The sequence below is a fragment of the Castor canadensis genome, chromosome 14 (assembly GCF_047511655.1).
Source record: "Castor canadensis chromosome 14, mCasCan1.hap1v2, whole genome shotgun sequence".
Taxonomy (NCBI): Eukaryota; Metazoa; Chordata; class Mammalia; order Rodentia; family Castoridae; genus Castor; species Castor canadensis.
In genome coordinates this window covers 101,595,566-101,615,958 of record NC_133399.1, presented here as the reverse complement: position 1 = coordinate 101,615,958, position 20,393 = coordinate 101,595,566, and the positions used below count along the sequence as shown (strand labels likewise).

The following is a 20,393-nucleotide window of genomic DNA, read 5'->3' as shown; positions in this document are numbered from 1 at the left end:
TATATATATATATTCTGGGGGGTGGTGCTAGGGATTGAACTCAGGGTCTTGCATATGCTAAGCACATGCTTATCCCTAGCCTCTTGGGGGGTCTCTTAGTGACTCTCCTGCATTCATCCACTCAGTGCAGCTGCAGTTCTACCACCATTTGCTCTACAAAGGCAGCAAGGCTATTTCAGCTGGGACTTAGAAACCTGCTTCTTGGTGACATCAGGTTTAAAAGAAAAAAAAAAAGAAATCTTATCCTATAGGGTTGGAGAAAGGGAAAATGCCGACACACGAAACCCCACTTCAGTCTATTGATTCTGTGTCACTAAGTTGGAAGTCCAATTTCTCCTCACCAGCCTATGCCCAGGCCCCCAGTCACAGGAAGAACAGGTTCTCACAAAGCTGGATGGCTGGTTCGTGATGCAAGATCTGTCCTGACAGGAAAGCCAGCTTGTGGGCATACTTGCAAGGAGCTGGAACTCTGATGGTTCCAGGCCAATTCCAGTACATGTGGCACAGTTTGAAAGTCAACCTGTAGGACAAGAAGAAAGTGGGATCCTTAACCCTCTCTGCCTCTATTGTGGGATGGGACAACACTCTATGGGGTATGACACGCAGCATACTCACCAGCAAACTGGGGAACTCAGGAATATATGATGCCGCTTTCGGGAATCATTGTTTTTAAGTGGAATTTTCTATTTCCACAATTTGTAAGTCAGAGGAGGGGTATATCCTCTCATTTTAGGCATCCCCCTGTTAATTATTAAAATACGAGGAACAACATGCAGAGAAAACTTTTTTTTTTTTTGGTGGTGCTCAGGTTTGAACTCAGGCCTTGTGTTTGCTAGGCAGGCACCTTATCACTTTGAGCCACACACCAGCCACTTTTTTTATTTTATTTTTGGGACAGAGTCTCACATTTATGGCCAGACCAGCCTGGACCACAATCCTCCTATTTATGCTGCCCATGTAGCTGGGATGACAGGAGAGTACCACCATGCCCAGCTTTTACTGATTGAGATGGGCCCAGGCTGGCCTTGAACCATGATCCTCCCCATCTCCACTTCCTGAGTAGCTAGGATCGAAGGTGTGAAACCAGCATGCCTGGCTAAGACAGAACCTTTTCTGTTCACAGGAAAAGGCTGCAGAAAAGCAGTACCTCAGCGCAGTGCTCATATGATCTGAGCTCAAGGGCAGTGGGTCTCAAACCAGGCTGTACTCTGATCATCTAGAGCTGTTTAAAATAACACAAGTGCTGTTGGGCACAGCAATATGCACCTGCAGTCCAAGCTAAGGGGAACCTAATGAGGGAAGCCTGTACCCTGGGCAACATAGCAAGAAATAAATAGGACTGAGGAAGGCATGACTCAAGTGGTTCAGCATCTGCCTAGCAAATGTTGGGCCCTAAGTTCAAATCCCATTATTGTCAAAAATTAAATAAAATAAAGAAATAAACACAAATGCCTTAGAATGCTCAGGTATGAAATCTAGCATCAGCATTTTTTTCTAAAGCTCTTCAATTAATTTTAATGTAAAATCAGAATTAGCAATCACTCTTCAGAAAACACCATTATTATCAAAGTCTTGAGAAAAGTCAAGGGGTAAATTTATCTTGGGGAGGCAGTTAACCTACCTTAGCTAGCTGGTCCGAATTAATAGTGAGAAAGAGAAAGTTCCTGGTAAACTCACCTCTGCATATGATCGGGGCTCAGATTTGCAGTGTTGAGAACACAGACATAATGGGTAGGAATGCCACAGCCCTGCCGTACATGATGGGCAAGAAGGTAGAAGTCCACCCTGCCAGAAAAACCCCAGTTAGTCAATTACTGAGATAGCTGGATTTGACAAGAGGGAGCAGAAATCTTGGAGATCATTATAGCTCCTTCGCCTAAGGTCAGGAAGGTACAAGCCTGGATTAAGGGCACACAAGAGCCAAGGCAAGATTAAGATTTGGGCTTATTAGGCTATTGAGAAATGATGGTAAGGGAAAGAATGCATATTCAATATTTCATACTGAGCTGGGCATGGTGGTGCGTGACCGTAATTCCAACCACTGGGGAAGCTGAGTGAGCAGCATTCTACCACGGGCTACATCCACAGCCCAAGTTTTACTTCTTCGACAGCAGAATCTCTGAGATTCCATTCCACAGCTAGCCAGGCAATACTCATGAAGCAGGGAACTTCTCCGACCTAATCTTCCTCAAATAAGGAATCACTTACCATTCACAGCTTGTTATCGTATGATCAACCACAGTTCCAGGGGAAGGGGTCACAAAATGCTCAGTGGCAGCAAGGTACAGATTGGTGCTGATTTTCTTCTGAACTACAAACACCACCATCTTGGGCTGGTAATTCTCAAAAGCTTCAAAGCACTTCTGCAGCTGAGGAATCTCGTAGTTGGCAACCGTCTTTAGCTGGCCATCAGACACTCCATCACGATACATCACGATCTTCTCTGGTAGACAGTGGTTCACCTGAAATGACACCTAGATGAGATGACTCATGGGTGAAGGACCCCAGGAGAGATCCACTTAAGAGACCTACCAGTAGGTCCCTCTGACAGTTGGCCCAAGAGCTATGTGTCTGACATGCAGGGAATGAAGCATCTAATAACTTCTAGACTTTGTCAGGATAGCAAAACAGGCCTGGTTCAGCAAGGTGTTATAAAATATGAAAGCAAAACAGGCATGTTATCAGCCGCATGCACAGCTTATCCCCAGAGTGAACAAAGTTAAAAGGAATTGCAGAAAAATTATAGGCTGAGTCAGTCTTCCTTTTACTGAGACTTAATATTAATAACCATCTAGGCAAAGAGCATGGTGAAGTATTCAAGAAATTCTAACAAATGAACACACATGCCACAGATCTACCACCTCAGACTCTGTCATACTTGCAATACCCAAAGCTATTGACAAGTGAGAGGATTCTTTACTAAATGTTATCCTACAATGTGATACAATGTGAAATGTTTTTACTAAAACTAATAAATTAAATGTTGGCTTGAATCAGTTTGAAGGATAACTGTTTCCCCATTCACAGAATATAATTATGTTCTAGTTGTGTTCAACTTCAGTACATCAGTTTAATTCGGTTTTGATTACAGTTGACTGTTCATCCTAAGTTTTTGCCCAAAATTCCCCTCAAAAAACTAAATTATAAATTAGGTTTAAATATTAATTTCAAGTGTATACACTCTTCTTTATAGGTTATTCTACATGAAAATTTCATCTTTAAAAATAATCACCTAGCATCTTTTTGAAGTTTAAGTTCAGTGTTTCAACAATTTTATAAATGCTCCCTTTCTCTGAGAGACCTCCACTACTCCAACATTTACAAACAAGTAATTCATTTTCACCGTCATTGGAGTCAGTGCCCTAGTTTGTAGTGATTTTTTTTTTTTTTTCTTTTTGGCTGCCTAGCATCTCTTTGCCTTTTGGGGAGTAACAGAACTTCAGTTCTCTTCTACCTACAACAACACACAGCCTTGTAAAGAGTGGGACTCAAGGTTTCCTCAGTATGCCAACATTTGGGGTTGTTCTGTGCCCACCAGTCATGACAAAAAAGGATCTTCAGACACTGCCCACTGCAAGGACAAAACTGTCCCTGTTGAGGACCGCCACACTCACCACACGGGGCACAAAAAAGACTCAAGCTATAGCCAAGAAGGCGCCTCCCTTGCACTCAGTCTTGGCTGAGTCTGGTCCCTCCGAGGCAGCATCTGGTCAGGCCTCCCACTCCTGAAGCCCCAGGAGCTGGCCTGGAGAGTGTCCACTTCCAAGTCTGGGGCTCAAGTTCCATGACCTTGACAATTCCCATTCTGCTACAGCTAGCAACTGTCTTGTGTCCCAAGGACCCCTAACAGATATGCTATGCTAAGAGCTAGGTAACTTAGGAGCTCAGGCCTGAAAGAAACTTTATTTTACAGACAAGCAGAGAAAGACATTGCATTTGGGATCAGAAGACCTGGCACTGAGTCTGATTACATGGTTTCTTAACTATGACCTTGAAGACTCAGTTTCCTGCTGAAAAATGATCTCTTTACCTTCTTTACAAGGTTAAGAGGAATAGCCTATATCTCATATACGTACATGAACACATAGGCATGCAGTATATATATAAAAGTTGTAGATACCCAGGCCTGGTAGTGTATGCCTATTATCCCAACACTCAGAAGACACAGGCAGGCTCTCTCACCTTCTGGCTTCCACCTGGGCCCCACCATGCTTCCCTTTGTATTACTCTTCCTTAACTTTTAACAAGTTCCACTTAAACACACCCCCCCCAAAAGAAGAAAAAAAAGAAGACATAGGCAGGAAGATCTTGAGTTCAAAGCCAGCTTAAGCCATGTAGAAAACCCTGTCTCAAAATAAAACAAAGAAGGGGCTGGTGGAGTGGCTCAAGTGGTAAGAGTGCTCCCCTAGCAAGCAGGAGGCCCTGAGGCTAGGATCAAACCCCCAGAGCAGCAAAAAAACAAAATAAAAAATAAACCCCACAAACACCACACCCCTGCTCCCTGGCCAAAAAAAAAAGCTGTAGACAAAGCTGAGACCAAGCAGTTTTTCTGGAGCACAGAGAAAGGACATAATGAAATCAGTGGAATGAAAATCTGGTCAAGTTCTCTTAGAAGTATCCCAGCTGCCAGCTCCTTCTTTAGCATGTGCTGACCAGCCACTGAGTGTCAGGCACCACACTTGGTCCTGTGGCAGCTTCCTACAAAACTGAAAGACCTAGTTCCAGTCATCAAGGAACCACAAAATCTACACATACTCCACAGTGATGAATTCCCCATGTCATCTAGTCTATTCTCATTTCAGAAGTTACAAGACTGTGGTGTAGGGTGGGGTCAGGATACAAGACCAATCACAAGGCTGAAACATGACTGCTAAATGTATGTCATAAAACCACTTTAGTGCTCTGCAGATGCAGGGCACAGTAAGTAACAAGTGCATGGGCTCAGCCCTGTGTTTACCTATCTTGATATTCCCAGTGCTGGGCAAGTGGCGAGGGTCAAGTAGGCAATACATAGTTGCTGAATGTTTGAGATGTTCTTTTCTGTGTGGCTTCGTTCATTCATAGAACAAATACGGACTGTCAACAGACACAAGTTGTGGCACTTGTCTTGGAAAACTACAAAACCATTTTGATACATCCAAATCATCATGGAACTCAAATGAGAACTATGAGACAGACATAAAGCAAACGCCCTCAATATACCACGAATAACATATAATAAAGGTATCAGTACCACACTGGGGGAAGAAAGGAGAGGTTGGCTTCCTGGAGGGAGGAGTGTGTCACGACATGAGGAGGAGACAGTAAGCAGAAAATGCAGGCAGCAAAGAGGGCGAAGAGTTGCAGGAGAGCAGGAGGAACCAGGCCTGGGCTGCGGTGGCTAGACAAGAGGGAGAAGACCCCAAGAAAGTGAATGACCTGTGAGATCATTCCCTGGGGACTGAACCTACGGCATTAGCATACTAGGCAAGCTTTCTACCACTTGAGCCACACCTAGCCCTTTTGTTTTTATTTTCTATTTGAGACAGGGTCTCACAAATTTTGCCTAGACTGGCCTCAAAGTCTTGATCTTCCTGCTTCTGTCTCCTGAGTAGCTGGATTAGAAGCATGAGCCACCACAACTACCTGATCATCCCCACTTCTAAAAGATTACCCTGACAACGGAATACAAAACAGAGTGTAGAAGAGTAAGAAGGCACATCAGGAAATCACTTCAGCTGGGCGCTGGTGGCTCAAGCCTGTAATCCTAGCTACTCAGGAGGCAGAGATCAGGAGGATCAAGGTTCAAAGCCAAACCTAGGCTAATGGTTTTTGAAACCCTGTCTCAAAAACAGCCAGCACAACAAAGGGACTGTTGGAGTGGCTCAAGTAATAGAGCGCCTGCCTAGCAAGTGTGAGGCCCTGAGTTCAAAACCCCAGTAACACCAAAAAACCCAGAACAACAAAAGACCACCAAGGGAGAGGATGTAGCTCAGTGGCAGAATGCTTGCCTACCATGAATCCAAGGCCCAGCACAACAACAACAAAAGATTAAGACTAAAAAGTCTTGGGAACAGCCAAACAAAGATACAAATCTAAACGCAGTTCTTAAATAAAATCACAAGTGAGTTTAACATTGCTTGGAAGGCTTCAGGAGGTAGAGCAGAATTCCTGTAACTCAAGACAACTGGAAAAGTGGGACAAAATAGCAAAAGATCTAAGTGGAGACCTTGGGTGTAGCCAGCATCAGAGGAAGAAGTACAGGGAAGCAGGGAAATTGGCCAAGATCTGAAGCTGTTTTCTCCTCCCACCCCACAGTGTCTGCTGATTGCACTACAACAGTTATAAGGTTACAACAGGGAGTTCTTTTTACTTTGAATAGTTTACCGAGAACTAGTTTGATACACCATTTAACTCACACCACCACCACTACCACCACCACCACCTCATTTGCTATTTGTTTTTTGGAGACAGGGTCTGGCCATGTAGCCTAGGCTAGCCTTGAACTCTTAAATCCTCCTGTCTCCACCTCCCAAGTGCTGGGATTACAGATGTGTTCACCCATTTAAAGAACATAATTCAAGCACATATGAATAAAATAAAAATTAAAAAAATGAACACAATTCAAAGCATTTTGCATTTTCAGAATTTTGAAACCATACCACTATGTAATTGTAGAACATATTCATCAACCCAAAAGACATCTACACCCATGAGTAGTCACTCCCATAGTCTCCTTGCCTCCAACTCCTGGAACCCACTTAATGTATTTTCTGTCTGTATGGGCTGGCCTGTGTGGGCACATAAAATCTTATAATGTGCAGTCTTTGTGTCTGAGCAATAACTTACATGCGATATTCAGTAACAAACACAATGCTGCCTTAGTATGAGGCTGTCCTAGTTCTGCCATGTGACAGTGCACCTCACTCCTTCATTCCATCCCAAGGATGCATCACATTTTGTCTGTCCACTTACCAGTCACTTGGATGTTCATTTGGATTGTTTCCATTTGGAATATTATGAACACCGCTAATTTGTGTACAAATTTATGTGGATGTGTTTTCATTCTCTTGGGATAAATACACCTAGAATTGCTAGGTAATTGGTAAGTCTATGTTTAACTTTCTACAGAGGGATCAGGCATGGTAACACACACCTATGATCCCAGCTACTCAGGAGGCAGAAGCATGGTTTGAAGCTGGTCAGGCAAAAAAAAGTTACTGAGCCCCATCTCAACCAATATGTCAGCAGTGGTGTTTCATGCCTGTAATTCCAGCTATGCAGGAGGCACGGGTGGGTGGGCTGAGGTCCAAGGCTAGATGCATGGGAAAACACAAGACCCTATCTGAAAAATAAGCAAAAAAGGGCTAGAGGTATGGCTCAAGTGGCAGAGTGCCTGCCTAGCAAGTGTGAGACCCTGAGTTCAAACTCCAATACTGCCAAATAAATAAATAAATAAAACTACATGACTGTATTTGTATTGGTCCATTTCTGGGAAGTCCTTTTCCCTTGACTTGGACCCGTTTTTCTATTCTCCCATCAGTATTACACAATCTTAACCTTGGGAGCTGCATTGGTGAGTCTTTAAGTTGGTCTCGTCAGTCCTCTGACTTTGTTCTTCAGTTGGCTATCCTGTACCTTTTGCCCCTTCTTATAAACTTGGAATCAGTCTGCTGATGTCGACAAAATAACTGGCTGAGATTTTTATGGGATTCCATTGAATCTATTAATTAAAGGTGGAAAGAACTGACACTTAGTGACACTGAGTCTATCAATCAACATGGACTACCTCTCCAGTTATTTAAATATCATTTGATTTTTTCATCAGTTTATTGTCTACATGTAAACTTTGTACTTAATTTGTTAGATTTACACCCAAGTATTCCAGATTTTGGTGCTAATGTAACAGCAGAGCTTTTAATTTCAAATTCTAATTCTTTATTGCTGGGGCATAGGGAAACAATTGACTTTCTGTTACTTTTTTGAGATAAGATCATGCTATGTATATAGCCCAGTCAGGTCTCAGCCTCCAAGTGCTGGGTTATAGGGGTGCATTACCATGTCCATTTTTTTGTTGTTTTTAAAGCAAGCAGCGCATATGGTGATGATCTTCTTGCTGGAAGAGCACCAAGGTGGTACAGGGCATCACATAGCAAAAACCAGAAAGGAGCTGGTGGCTCAGGCCTATCATCCTGGCTACTTGGGAGGCTGGGATTGGGAAGATCGAGGTTTCAGGTCAGCCCAGGCAAACAGTTCTTGAAACCCCCATCTCCAAAATAACGAGAACAAAATGAACTGGAGGAATGGTTTAAGTGGTAGAGTATCTGGTTTGCAAGAGCAAAGTTCAAACTCCAGTCTCACCAAAAAAAAAAAACCAATCAAACAACACAAAAAAGACCAACAACAAAAACCAACAGAAAGCATGCATGTGTTTCTTCTGGCTGCTCTCCCTCTTTTTTGTTTGTTTGTTCGTTTGTTTGCACCACATACCCACTGTCTTCTTAACAAAGCCACCAGGATTCAATCATGGGATTTCAGCTAATCTTAGTCACCTCCCAAAAGCCACACCTCTAATCACCATCATCAGATTGTTTCCACTTCAGAGTGGGGACATGATGGGGACACACACAAAGGTATTCAAACCATAGCAACAGATAACACTATCTGCAAACGAAGATAACTTTCTCTCCTCCTCCCCAATCTGCACACCTTTAATTTACTTTTCTTATTTCGTTACTTAGGATTTTCAGTAGGAAGTTGAATAAGAGTACTGAAAGGGATGGCAAAGACAAAGGTCTTGCTCCTGATCAAAGGGACAGCATCTATTTTTTCACAATTAAGTATCATGCTAGCTGCCTTCAGAGAAAGCAGGGCCCAACTGAGATCCTCATTTCAGCCTTCTAATGTTAAAAACTGGGAGAACAAATTTCTGTTGTCTTGAACCACCCAATTTGTAGTACTTCATTACAGCAGTCACAAGTACTTGGGTTTGAACTCAGGGTTGTGCACTTGATAGGCAGACTTTCTACTGCTTTAGCCAGTCCTCCAGTCCATTTTAGTCTGGTTGTTCTGGCGATGGGGTCTAGTGAACTACTTGCTCAGGTTGGCCTCAAACCACAATCTTCCTGATCTCAGCCTCCCAAGTAGCTAGGATTTATAGGCATGAACCACCAGTGCCCAGCTTGTCATTAGCTATTCAGTTAAACAAGGGCAGAACGTCTGTGTGTATCTGTGTGTGTTCCTTTTCCAAAACTGAGTGTCAAAGATAGCATTCTCAATATGCACAAATAGAGAAAATGTGGAGCCTGGAGAAGGTTTTTCTTACAAAGCTTTGGGTTTCTCCCAGCTGCCAGAGTTATATACTGGGGAACATCAGCACCCTGGATCAGCATATCTAATTTGAGAAACAGAGATAATTCACAGCTAAGTTATAATTTACCCTGAGGCCTATAATACCTCTCACTCTTATTCCAAGGATGTATCCTTTTAGGGTCCCAAACCAGAACAGTGGAGGTTCTACCCTCAGTGGGTTTTAGCTGCTAATCACTGCCCTGTAGATCACAGCCGGACTGTCGAGAGTACGCCTCAGGAAGTACTTTAGAAATGGTAGAAGAAAGACCTCAAAAAAGCAACACAGTGGGCAAAATGATCAAAGTCAACGTTTTAGAACTATAGAAACTAACAACAATCTGAAGAGTATTTTTTAAAGAAAATCAGCTGAACTAGGTAAGAACAACCAGCTGTATGGTGTTTCAATTTGCTCCACCGCCTTCCTCTTTCTCCACCTCTGTGATCATGAGACCATGGTAACTGAATCAGAGGCTGAAGGTGTCTGTGGAGTCTATGTCCATTCATTAGCTGCTTGCTGAGCTAAGCAGAGACTTCAGGACTGCACAAGAGTCAGACCAGTGTGACAGACTGTGATCAATCACAAGGGCAACCAGTAATCAATCAACCCTGCCCACATAAGGGATTCCAATGACCGTTGGTCACCAAGGCTCAGGGGAGCAGCCCTGGTTGGTAATTCTCCACAACACTTACCAGGCATCAGTGCCAGAGAACTAGCACAGGAGGCTCATGAAGTTCCATGTGTGGCACTTCTAGCCTCTGTCTGTGTACTTCTTCCCTAGGTTGATTTTAATCTTTTCTTAATGAGATAACCACAAGCTCTCAGTGAGTTCTGTGTCCCTTCACTTCACTGAATTATAAAAACCAAGCGTGGGCTGGGCACAACTGGCTCATGCCTGGAATCTTCGCTAGTTGGGAGGCTGAGATCAGGAGGACTGTGGTTCAATCCAGCCTGGGAAAACAGTTCTCAAGACCCCATCTCCAAATAACAAGAGTAAAATGGACTGGAAGCATGGTTCATGTGGCAGAGTACCTGCTTGGCAAGCTTGTTCAAACCCCAGAGCCACCAAAACAGAAAAACATGAGCATAATTTTGGGAATCACCCAAACATGCAAGTGGTGTTGGAATGAGGGCAATCTTGGGGACTGTTCTCTTTAACTCCATTGTTCGTCCCTAAATTCCTACATCAACAATGAAATCTCTGAAATTAATATTTCCTAGAAGGCACATAAAGTCAAATAAATCACCAAGAAATTAGACTGAAAGACATGAAGAATAGAAATAAAAAATAAAAAACTGGAGACTTTCATCTAGAAAACCAGAAAAATTGAGAAAAAATGAAGAGAGGAAATCATCAAAAGAAATAAATAGCAAAAAATTTCACACACCCTCAGGCTTATTTTCAGATAAAATAGCCCACTAATACCCAGTGCAGTGGTGGTGCATGCCTGAAATCCCAGCTATTCATCGGACAAAGACAGGATGACCCAGACTTGAGGGCAACCCAGGCCTCAAATTAGCAAGACCTGGGCTGGCAGAGTAGCTCATGTGGTAGAGTACCTGTCTAGCAAGCACAACACTCTGAGTTCAAGCCCCAGAACAATACCCCCCACACAAAAAAGTTAGTGAGACCCTATCTCAAAAAAAGCTGTGTGTGGTGGTTCACATCTATAATCTCAGCTACTCAGGACACAGAGGTAGAAGGATCATGGTCCAAGGCTGGTCAGGACATAGACACAGGACTCTTTCTGGAAAACAAACTAAAAGTAAAAGAACTGGGGGTGTAGGTTAAGAGGTGGGGTGCTTGCCTAGCAATTGCAAGGCCCTGAGTTCAATCCCTTGTAACACCAAAAAACAAACAACACAATGAATAAGCCAAGAAGGATAAAGTCATCCGACACAGAAAAGAGAAGACAGTAAGTTCCCAGATATAAAGGGGAGTCTCACGTCAACAGATAAAACGTGATGTCTTGCATCTAACATCTGCTACAGAACGAAGGGTTCTAGGAAGGATCTACCCAAGAAAAAAAAGAGTGTTAGAAGTTAATAAGTTTTAAGTTATTGAATTTGAGTAAAGAATTAGTGATAAGTATTCAGAAAGTATAGAGAAAAATATAAGAATCACTAACTCTAGGAAAAAGCCAGAAGTTATCAAAGAAAGAAACTATACTCGTAATATATTATGTGACTCAGCTGTTATAAACACTACAAATGATTTAACCATACTTTGTAATATAACTATATTGAGTGGAATGAGGTAGACTAGAGGTAGAATTGTCTACAGAACAATGATGTAATGCCTTCAAATTTCTGAAAGAAAATGATTATAGTGCAACTGTATTGGGTATATGATGACATACTTACATGGAATCATGCCATCTAACTACACTGTGCTGAGGTAGAGGATGGGGAGTGCCAGTGCCAGAGTTGTGAGAGCTCCTTTGCCACAGTAGGAAGACTAGAACAGATGTCTCAAACAAAAAGAGCAAAAAATACATATACTGTCTAAGAGTACAAGGACACATACAGAAGAAAAAATAAAACTGTGAAAGTGGTTACTGAGGACGTGTGTGCATGTGCGTGTGTACGTGCATGTGTGTGCATGTGTGTTTTGCTGGGGACAGAACCCAGGTCCTGGTGCATACTACACAAGCACTCTGCCACTGAGCTACATCCCCAGCCCCCAAGCACCAATCTAAATGGGGATAAAAATTTATTAGAAAAGAATTACTTAGAGGTGTTATAACTTCTGCTGCTACCATCACTCTTAGGGGAACACAAATTCCGAAGTCTAGAGGTGGCCAGAACCATTATACCCAAGAGTAAATTTGTTTCCAAGGCCACTGGGGAATTGGGAGAGCTCTGAGAGAGACATGATCAAAGGAGCTTTTCAATAAAGATTCTTTCTGCTAGATACAGAACAGCTGGGAAAACAGCAAAAGCTGGAAAAGATTAAGACAATACTAAGGACTTGAGTTAAGTTATACATCTTAATTCACAGAATATTGAAATGACTAGTTTTATCCTAGATTTAGAATAAACATAGTTTTAGTTTCTCTTGACCTGGCTCAATGGTATTTAATAAATATTATTTAAAGCGGGGTGCCGGTGGCTCATGCCTGTAATCCTAACTTCTAAGGAGGCAGAGATCAGAAGGATCCAGGTTTTGAGCCAGCTCTGGCAAATAGTTTGAAAGACCCTATCTCAAAAATACCCAACACAAAAACAGGGCTGATGGACTGGCTCAAGCAGTAGATCACCTAGCAAGCATGAGGCCTTGAGTTCAAACCCCCGTACTGCCAAAAACAAAACAAAACAACTAATTTCAAATCTTGTGCCATTTATTAAAAAAAAAATTATTTAAAACCTCATAATTCAGGTAAACAAATAAAAATCAAAATAGCAATTTTAGAACAGAGCTGTGGCATTACAAATTCAATGTAATTCATGAAGAATAAGTGTCAGCTACGTACAAGGCCCTGCAAAAGATAAAAAGGTAATCAAGACAGTCCATGTGCTTTCCAAAAACAGCCAGCAATTACCTCCAGTCACACACACTCTGCCACAACACTGCCACCCTTCAGATAAGAGGTAGAACTTATTCCCCTCCCTTTGAACCTGAGCAGGTCTTCTGGCAAACAGAAGGCAGCAAAAGTGATACTGGGGCATGGCTCAAGCAATAGAGTGCCTGCCTAGAGAGCACGGAGCCCTGAGTTCAAACTCCAGTATGAGCAAGCGAGCAAGTGAGAGAGGCAAGGTCTAAATTCCTGGCTATGACTATCATGCATGCTCACTGTATGCCATTAAGTTTGAGAGTGATTATTAGAGAGTCATCAATAACCAAACAGTGCTCGAGTAATTTAAAATCCAATGAAAGGCTAGTGTGGTGGACTTGGGAGTCAAAAGCAGGAGGATCATCAGTTTGAGGCCAACTTGGCCTAAACAAAGAGACCCTGTCTTGAAAACAAAAGAAATAAGCAAACAAACAAATAAAAAAAAAAAAACAATGTAGGTTGGGGGTATAGCTCAGTAGTAGAATGTTTGCCTAACACACACAAGGCTCTGAGTTTGAACTCACCAAAAAAAGAAAAAAAAAAAAAAGACTAATGACAACATTATGGACATAAAAAACTAATAGAATTAACAGGATATGACTACTATATAATATATAAAATAAGGGCCTTGGTAGAGGAACAAAAATTCTAGTTAGGTTTGGAATAGTGAGGGAAAAATGGGAAAGCCTGCATAGAAGTAATCTTGGAGCCAGGTCCTAGAAGACAGGTAACTCTGAAGGGAAATAGCAAGGAAAAGAAAGGTATGATGGAACTTAGTGAGTAGCAAATCATACAGACCGTCTTAGAAACATAAGTTCACAGTCTCCAATACATGGCCTACCCGATGACTTGCAGGGCACTGTGGCAAACATTAGTCCATAAAGAGACAAGATGGAGTTCTAGAGACTGACTTCAATCATGAAGTTCAGTTTCTGGCTCCTTAAGCTCTATGCAAAGGGCTAGCCTACCCCAAGAATGAAAGCCATGATCAGGGCTTCCTTTGATGTACAGGCCAAAGCAAAACTCAGCACTGTCTGTTCACTGTTCCAGGCCCAGTCTCACTTAATAACAGCAATTCTCCATGGTTTGCATTCTTTGAGTTCTAGGAGTGATTTACAGGGAAGCCTTTGTCTTAGACCAAAATAAAGAGAGTCAGCACCTAATGACAGTCATAAAAGGCTGAGTAAATTCATAAGCTGCTTTAATTGCTGAAATTTACCCCAATTCCCATGATAAGGGCATGAAGATTATGTCTGCAGGCATCAGGCTAATAGGGAAGTAATTATTATTTACCAAACCACGTTGAAGCATTAGGCTCTTTGAGCTGATCTGTACAAGCAGAAGCCTGAAAGCAGTAGTCCAACTGCTTGTTGGGCAATGGCTCCTTCAGAGACTCACCTTTGATTTGGAATCCTTCCCACGCTAGCAGACTTCTGTTCAAGGGTTCAGGATTCAGGTGGGTAGTTCTTAAAAACCCAGAAATGTTCTTCCCCAGCAGCCACTGAAGACCAGCAGTCATGACTCTGTGCTTCCCCATGCCCATGAGCCTCAACAAGGGCCACAGATGACCAAGAACGTGAGTAAAACCGAGGCATGGCCAGCACTGCGGTGCCTCATCAAGCGCTCCAAGTTCGTGCAGGACATGATCTTGGAGGAGTGCAGTGCAACATGGAGTTGCAGGGTCTCCAAGGACAAGGAGACCCTCGAGTGCATCAAGAAAAGGGTGGAGATGTACATGCGTCCCAAGAAGAAGCAGAAGGAGTTGAGGATGTGTGGGCCATCATGAGGAAGGCACTGGTCAAGGAGGACTGAGGTCGCCCACCCGCTGTCCACGCAATAAACATCTATGTTCCCAAATAAACAAAAAACCCAGAAATGTTAGGAATTCTGTTCTCCTCACCTCATAGTACTTTTTCAAGGAGCCTACCAGGCATAGCTTCAGGCTGTCCACAATCTCCTGATGAGGCATCTGGAACACCACTCTCGAATACCACTTAGTGAGAGTCCTGGGCAGGTTGGTGAGGAGTGAGACAGAGAAAGAAAGGAAGATGAATGGATACCATGCCTGCTGTCAGCACACATGAGCTTCTCTCTGAATCAACCCAACAATAAATATCTAGAAACTACACTTATGTTGTACATGAGAACGTGGACTGAGACAGGAAAGTAGATGTATAAAAAATATGGGGTATCCTACAAAACTGCTTCCAATAGAAAAATTTAACAACTAAATAGCTACCAACAGAGAATTATTTAAATAAATAGTGACAGAGCATACAATAAATTCTGTGCAATAACTAAAAAGAACTGGCTGAGATGGATTTGTACTGACATGGGAAAACATGCAGTGTACATATCCCACCTGTGTAAACAAATACATATACATATGTGTGGATGTCACACACACATATGTATTTATACATATATAGTCACGTACCACATGCCAATGTTTCAGTCAAGGACAAGCTGCAGACAGTGGTCCTGTAAGATTCTATCGCCTACTGATGTCATGCCATCTTACTCTGTGGAAGTGCACACTACAACCCTCACACAAGGACATCTGAGTGTGTATGTCACACGTGTGTGGGGAATGTATGTGTAAGAGAGAATCTGAGAGTATGCACACATCAAATGTTTGGTGGTGGTAAGTAAAAGATGAACCATGATGTACTTTCACTTTCTAAATTTTTGCAGCTATCTGGAATGAGCATACCTTATTTTTGTCATTAGAACAACAGACAAAGCTTCCTCACTTCTGGGAGAGCCAACAATGTGAGACATAGTCATTACCCTTGCAAAAAGGTGCCCAGCAGCAGAGCAAACTCATGCCTAAGGTAAGTGCAGTAAACAGTCTGCATACACAGCATCACCGGAGGACAGAGGAGGAAGGTTAGAGCCCTGCACTGTTGTACAGAGTGCTGCATTTATAGGGACATCAGGCACCAAAATGAGGTCATCAAGTGTTATAGAGCGGACATGTACTTACAGATTGATGCTTGCTACAAAGCCAACCACAGAGCGCATGCCTCTACTGGGATCGTGGTAAACATCCATTCCGATTACCATCAATTGTTTCTAGATTAGAAAACAAAAACAAAAAGCAAACCCCAAATCCAGGCAATCCATCACTCCATCTTTAATTATTATCTGAACCCCCAAACAAACTCCCTCCCTTCTGTTTATACATGAAAACAAGTTCTGGGAAAGAAAGAAAAAGATTACAGTATCAACTTGACTTTTTCTAAACAAATGAACAAAGTCAGATCAGACCAGGATAAGCAAAAATAGCCTGTGAAAGGACTAATGAGTGAATATACTGGGCTTTGTAAGCTGTCCAGTCTTTGCAAACTGGAGACAGCATGTAAACCAGTGCACTGGGCTCTAATGAAACTGTATTTAAGGAAAAGGAAAAGTGAATTTCATATAATTTTCACGTTATGAAATATTAGTCTTATTTTTATTTTTTTCACCATTTAAAAAGGTAAAGACCAGAGGTAGGTGTGGCAGTGCATGCCATAATCCCAGCTACTCAGGAGGTAGAGGTAGGCAGATCGTGATCCTAGGTGGACTCCAGGCAAAAAGCACAAGATCCAACCTGAAAAATATACTAAAGCAAAAAGGGCTGGGGGAGTAGCTCAAGTGGTAGAGTGCTTGCTTAGCAAGCACAAGGCCCTGAATTCAAACCCCAGAACTGCCAAAAATAAAAAAGTAAAGACCATTCTTAGCGAGTGGGCTGTCCAAAAGCAGGCAGCCAGCCACTTAGACTCATGGGTCAGACTGAGAACAGAAAGGACAAATGGAAGAGGAGGACTAGAGAGAGGTGGGGTCTCTGGAAAGCTGAACTGAAGGAAGACACATCTAGCATCACTCACCAGAGGAATATCCACTCCCCAGAGCTCACCACCCAATTTGCAGTTAATCTGAAGTAAAATTTTCTGAGCCACACTCCGAAGCCTGGTGGGCTGACCAATGGTTCGGACATTGATGACCTACAGTGACAAGACCAAAAGATACAAGGCAGGACATTGTCAACCTCTCAGAAAATGTGAGCAGTCATCCCCTGGCTCCAGGGCCACCCCCTCAGCGCACAAACCTACCAAATCTGAAGATGCTCCACTCCCTTTTACAATGGCACAGTGCTTGCACACGTCACCTCACACATCTTCCCGTATACTCTAAGTCATTTCCATGTTATTTATAGTACTAATATAACATAATGACTACATGAATAGTTATATACTGTATTGTTTAGGAAATAATCACAAGAGAAAAAAGTCTGCTATGCATTCTGCCCAGATGTAATTTCTCTTCCCTTTTTTGTTTTTGGAGATACTGGGGCTTTAACTTGTTGAGCAGGTGCCCTTCCATTTGTGCCATGCTCCAGCTCTTTTTACTTTAGTTATTGTTCAGACAGGGTCTCAGATCTTTACCTAGGGCCAGCCTTGGACCATGATCCTCATACAGACATGCACCACCAGGTCCAGTTTATTGGTTGGGATGGGGTCTTGCTAACTTGTCTGGGCTGGCTTTGAAATGTGATCCTTTTCATCTCTGCTTCCCTAGTAGTTGGGATTATGGAAGTGTACCACCATGCCCAGTCCAAATATAATTTTTCTTTCTGAATATTTTCAGTCTGTAGATGGTGAATCTATTCATATGGAACCCATAGATACAGAGGATATTACATTTGTTTAAGATACTCGAGTTAGTGGATAATATGTTTGACATAAATAATTCTAATTCTAAGGTTTTTAGTCAAGAGCAGGCGCACATGCATACACGATATACACATACCACAAACCACATGAATATCTCATGCACAGTGGAATTTTTTTAATCCCTGAGGTAAAATGGCCTTCCTCTCTTAAGAGTGAAGTCTATACTCTCAGACCAAATTAGATCACCCTCTGATCAAGCAGAACAGCTCAGGGAGGGAGCAGGACCACTCAGGAGAAGCTCCCTGCTGTTTGTCCTAACAGGGCCCTTCCAGCACAAGGCTCTCTCACAGTTACTTTAGTCCATTTGGACACAGTGCCCTCTTCTCTGCCTCCCACCCCTCACCACTCACCTGAGAGGGCACCGGGGACTGCACACAGCACAGTTTCTTGATGGCCCCATAGAGATCGTCACGGGTGCCCATGATGATGCACACCACCATCTGTAGCTTCCCCTTGAGAGACAAAGCGTACACAGTCAGGCTTTGGAGCTCCAGGACCTTCATGGGACTGAGTCTGCAGAGCCACAGGACTTCTAGGGAACTGAATCAAAGGGGGTCGACCCAGAAAAAGGCCCCTGAATCTGAATTAGCACTTGTTTGTCTCAGGACTGCTCTGTACAGAGTGACAGTCTATTGCCATTAACCTACCCAACAACTGGCCCTGATCACCACAGATTTATTTACTGGGAGACTTTAGATCTTGGAAAAGGACTAGAATTAAAGATGCACAAGGGTTATATTTTACTTGATGCCTTCAATTCCTTTGATGTTGAGCACCCTTTTCAGTCAACTAAACAACAAATGCAATACTACAAGAAAGGGTTCAGAGACAAATGCACAGGAAAGAAACTATGGCCAAGTCCCCAGGAGTTCTTCCTTACTTTCTGGTCAGGGAGAAATGAGACTGCCTGCAACATCCCCCCGCGTTCTCCTCATCCCTCATTCCAGGGGAGCCCATGTAAAAGACAGGATCTTCTCAAGTCCGCAGCACTCAAGTGCAACAGGGTTGCCAACCCTTTATCCAGACACTGCACAATATGGAAAATGAACAGTACACGAGTCCCAGTCAAGACGGAAGTTAAGACTTCTCAGAGAACAACAGTTCAGCAATACGTCCTAGAATTTCCAAAGTCATTTGGAACCCAGGCTATGCACTGGGAGCCAGTGGGATGGATACAACAAACAGATGTGTTATTTTAGCTTCTATGATTTACAAAATTGATTGGCTGATTGATTCATGCAGTGGAACCAGGGGACTGAACTCAGGGCACTTGTTAGGCCAGTGCTCTACCACTTAAGCCACACCCCCAGTCCTGTTTGTTTTTAAACTTAACATTTAAATACAAGGAGGCACACATATGCCAATCCAGATTTGAACAAATTAAAAATCAACTTTTTGTTTTTGCTAGTACTGGGGTTTAAACTTAGGGCTTCACACCTGTAAAGCAGGTGCTCTACCAATTGAGCCACACCTCCAGTCCATAAAAAATCAATTTGACAATAGTGGGTTTATATCTTTGGTTCACTGCAGTCCCCTCCTGGCTCACTTCATTCATTTGTGTTACTTATGTGGCCTCTGTACACATCTGAGCTTGTGATCTCTCCCAAAGAGCAGTAAACAGAATGCCTGGACCATGAGAGATTGCAGGACCAATGAGAGGTAAGTGTGGTAACAGTGTGAATGGAACTAATATCCATTCACATGAAAATTGCTGGCTGTGTACTCTCATACACGGAATCTGAGAAGTTCTGAATCAGGGAAGTAGATGTACTCAGCTGGGCTATTCCTTTGAAAGCAGAGCAGAACTTATCACTGACCAGGCCAAAGACAGTCAGGAGGGAGGAAATTATGAAGGTAACATGAAAAAGACAGGACGTGAAAGTCAGGCACTGGCACATGCTTGTAGCCTCTGCTACTAGGGAGGGCTGAGTGGTAAGATCACTTGAGCCGAAGGAGTTTGAGAACAGCCTAGGCAACACAGCCAGATCCTGTCTTAAAAAAAAAAAAAAAAAAGAGAGAGAGAGATGTGGGGGAGGACATGAGTGTGCTATGAACAACACACCAAGAGAGGTGTGTCAAAAGAGAAAACTGAGTCTTTGTTCCTATTTCCTGCCTGGGGAACACAGGAAATGTTCCGCTCACTTTCTCCCCTCCCCCACCTTGTCCATACTTCATCCTGTTATACTAAAATAAATCCTTACTAAAAAAAAATAGAGCAAGAAAGCTATCATGCAGCAATAATTCACTTCATCAGTCTTCAATCTAGTCCTCATCTACTTTATTTACAAACAGATGAGAAGTAGAAGCCTAAAAGCAGTAGTGAGTGCCTAGATCCAGTGTCCTGATCAGTTGTCAGCAATTGGTTAATGGGCCAAAGGCCAAGGTCACCAGAGCAATTTACATCTTAAGCCAAAGCAGTGACAGCTCAGTACTGAGTGGTGCAAGAGGGCACAGGGCCCAGGCGGTTGTTTTCTAAGCACAACATGTTCTATAGATAATGAGCTAAAGTTAAGCCAGCTATTCTCTCAGCTAATTACGTGAGAAAAGGGAGGCTAGATTGAGTGAATGAGTGAGCGAGCCAGCACAGACTGAGAGAAACAAAACTAACCAAAGGGCATAGAAATTAGTTTCTTGGCTCAGTATTTCATAAGAATGCAAATGAGTAAAACATCCTTAATAACAGACTGGTAACCTAGATAATTTAAAAATTAAATATTCAAGTATTTTAAAAGACAGAGTCAGCTAGGCACCTCTGGCTCACGCCTACAATCGCCTATAATTGTAGTTACTTAG

At 42.7% G+C, this 20,393-nt stretch overlaps 1 protein-coding gene across 1 annotated transcript in view; it reads right to left on the bottom strand.

The window, feature by feature from the left end:
* Piwil2 (piwi like RNA-mediated gene silencing 2) overlaps window positions 1-20,393 on the bottom strand; it is a 54,687-nt gene continuing 34,294 nt past the window's right edge. Inside the window, exons 17-23 of the mRNA XM_074055148.1 lie at window positions 17,951-18,052; window positions 16,755-16,871; window positions 15,869-15,957; window positions 14,783-14,888; window positions 2,209-2,462; window positions 1,678-1,785; window positions 1-520 (exon numbers count right to left, since the gene is read on the bottom strand). Of these exons, the coding sequence (XP_073911249.1) occupies window positions 364-520; window positions 1,678-1,785; window positions 2,209-2,462; window positions 14,783-14,888; window positions 15,869-15,957; window positions 16,755-16,871; window positions 17,951-18,052 (933 nt within the window). The 3' untranslated portion in view covers window positions 1-363. The remainder of the gene's footprint in view (window positions 521-1,677; window positions 1,786-2,208; window positions 2,463-14,782; window positions 14,889-15,868; window positions 15,958-16,754; window positions 16,872-17,950; window positions 18,053-20,393) is intronic.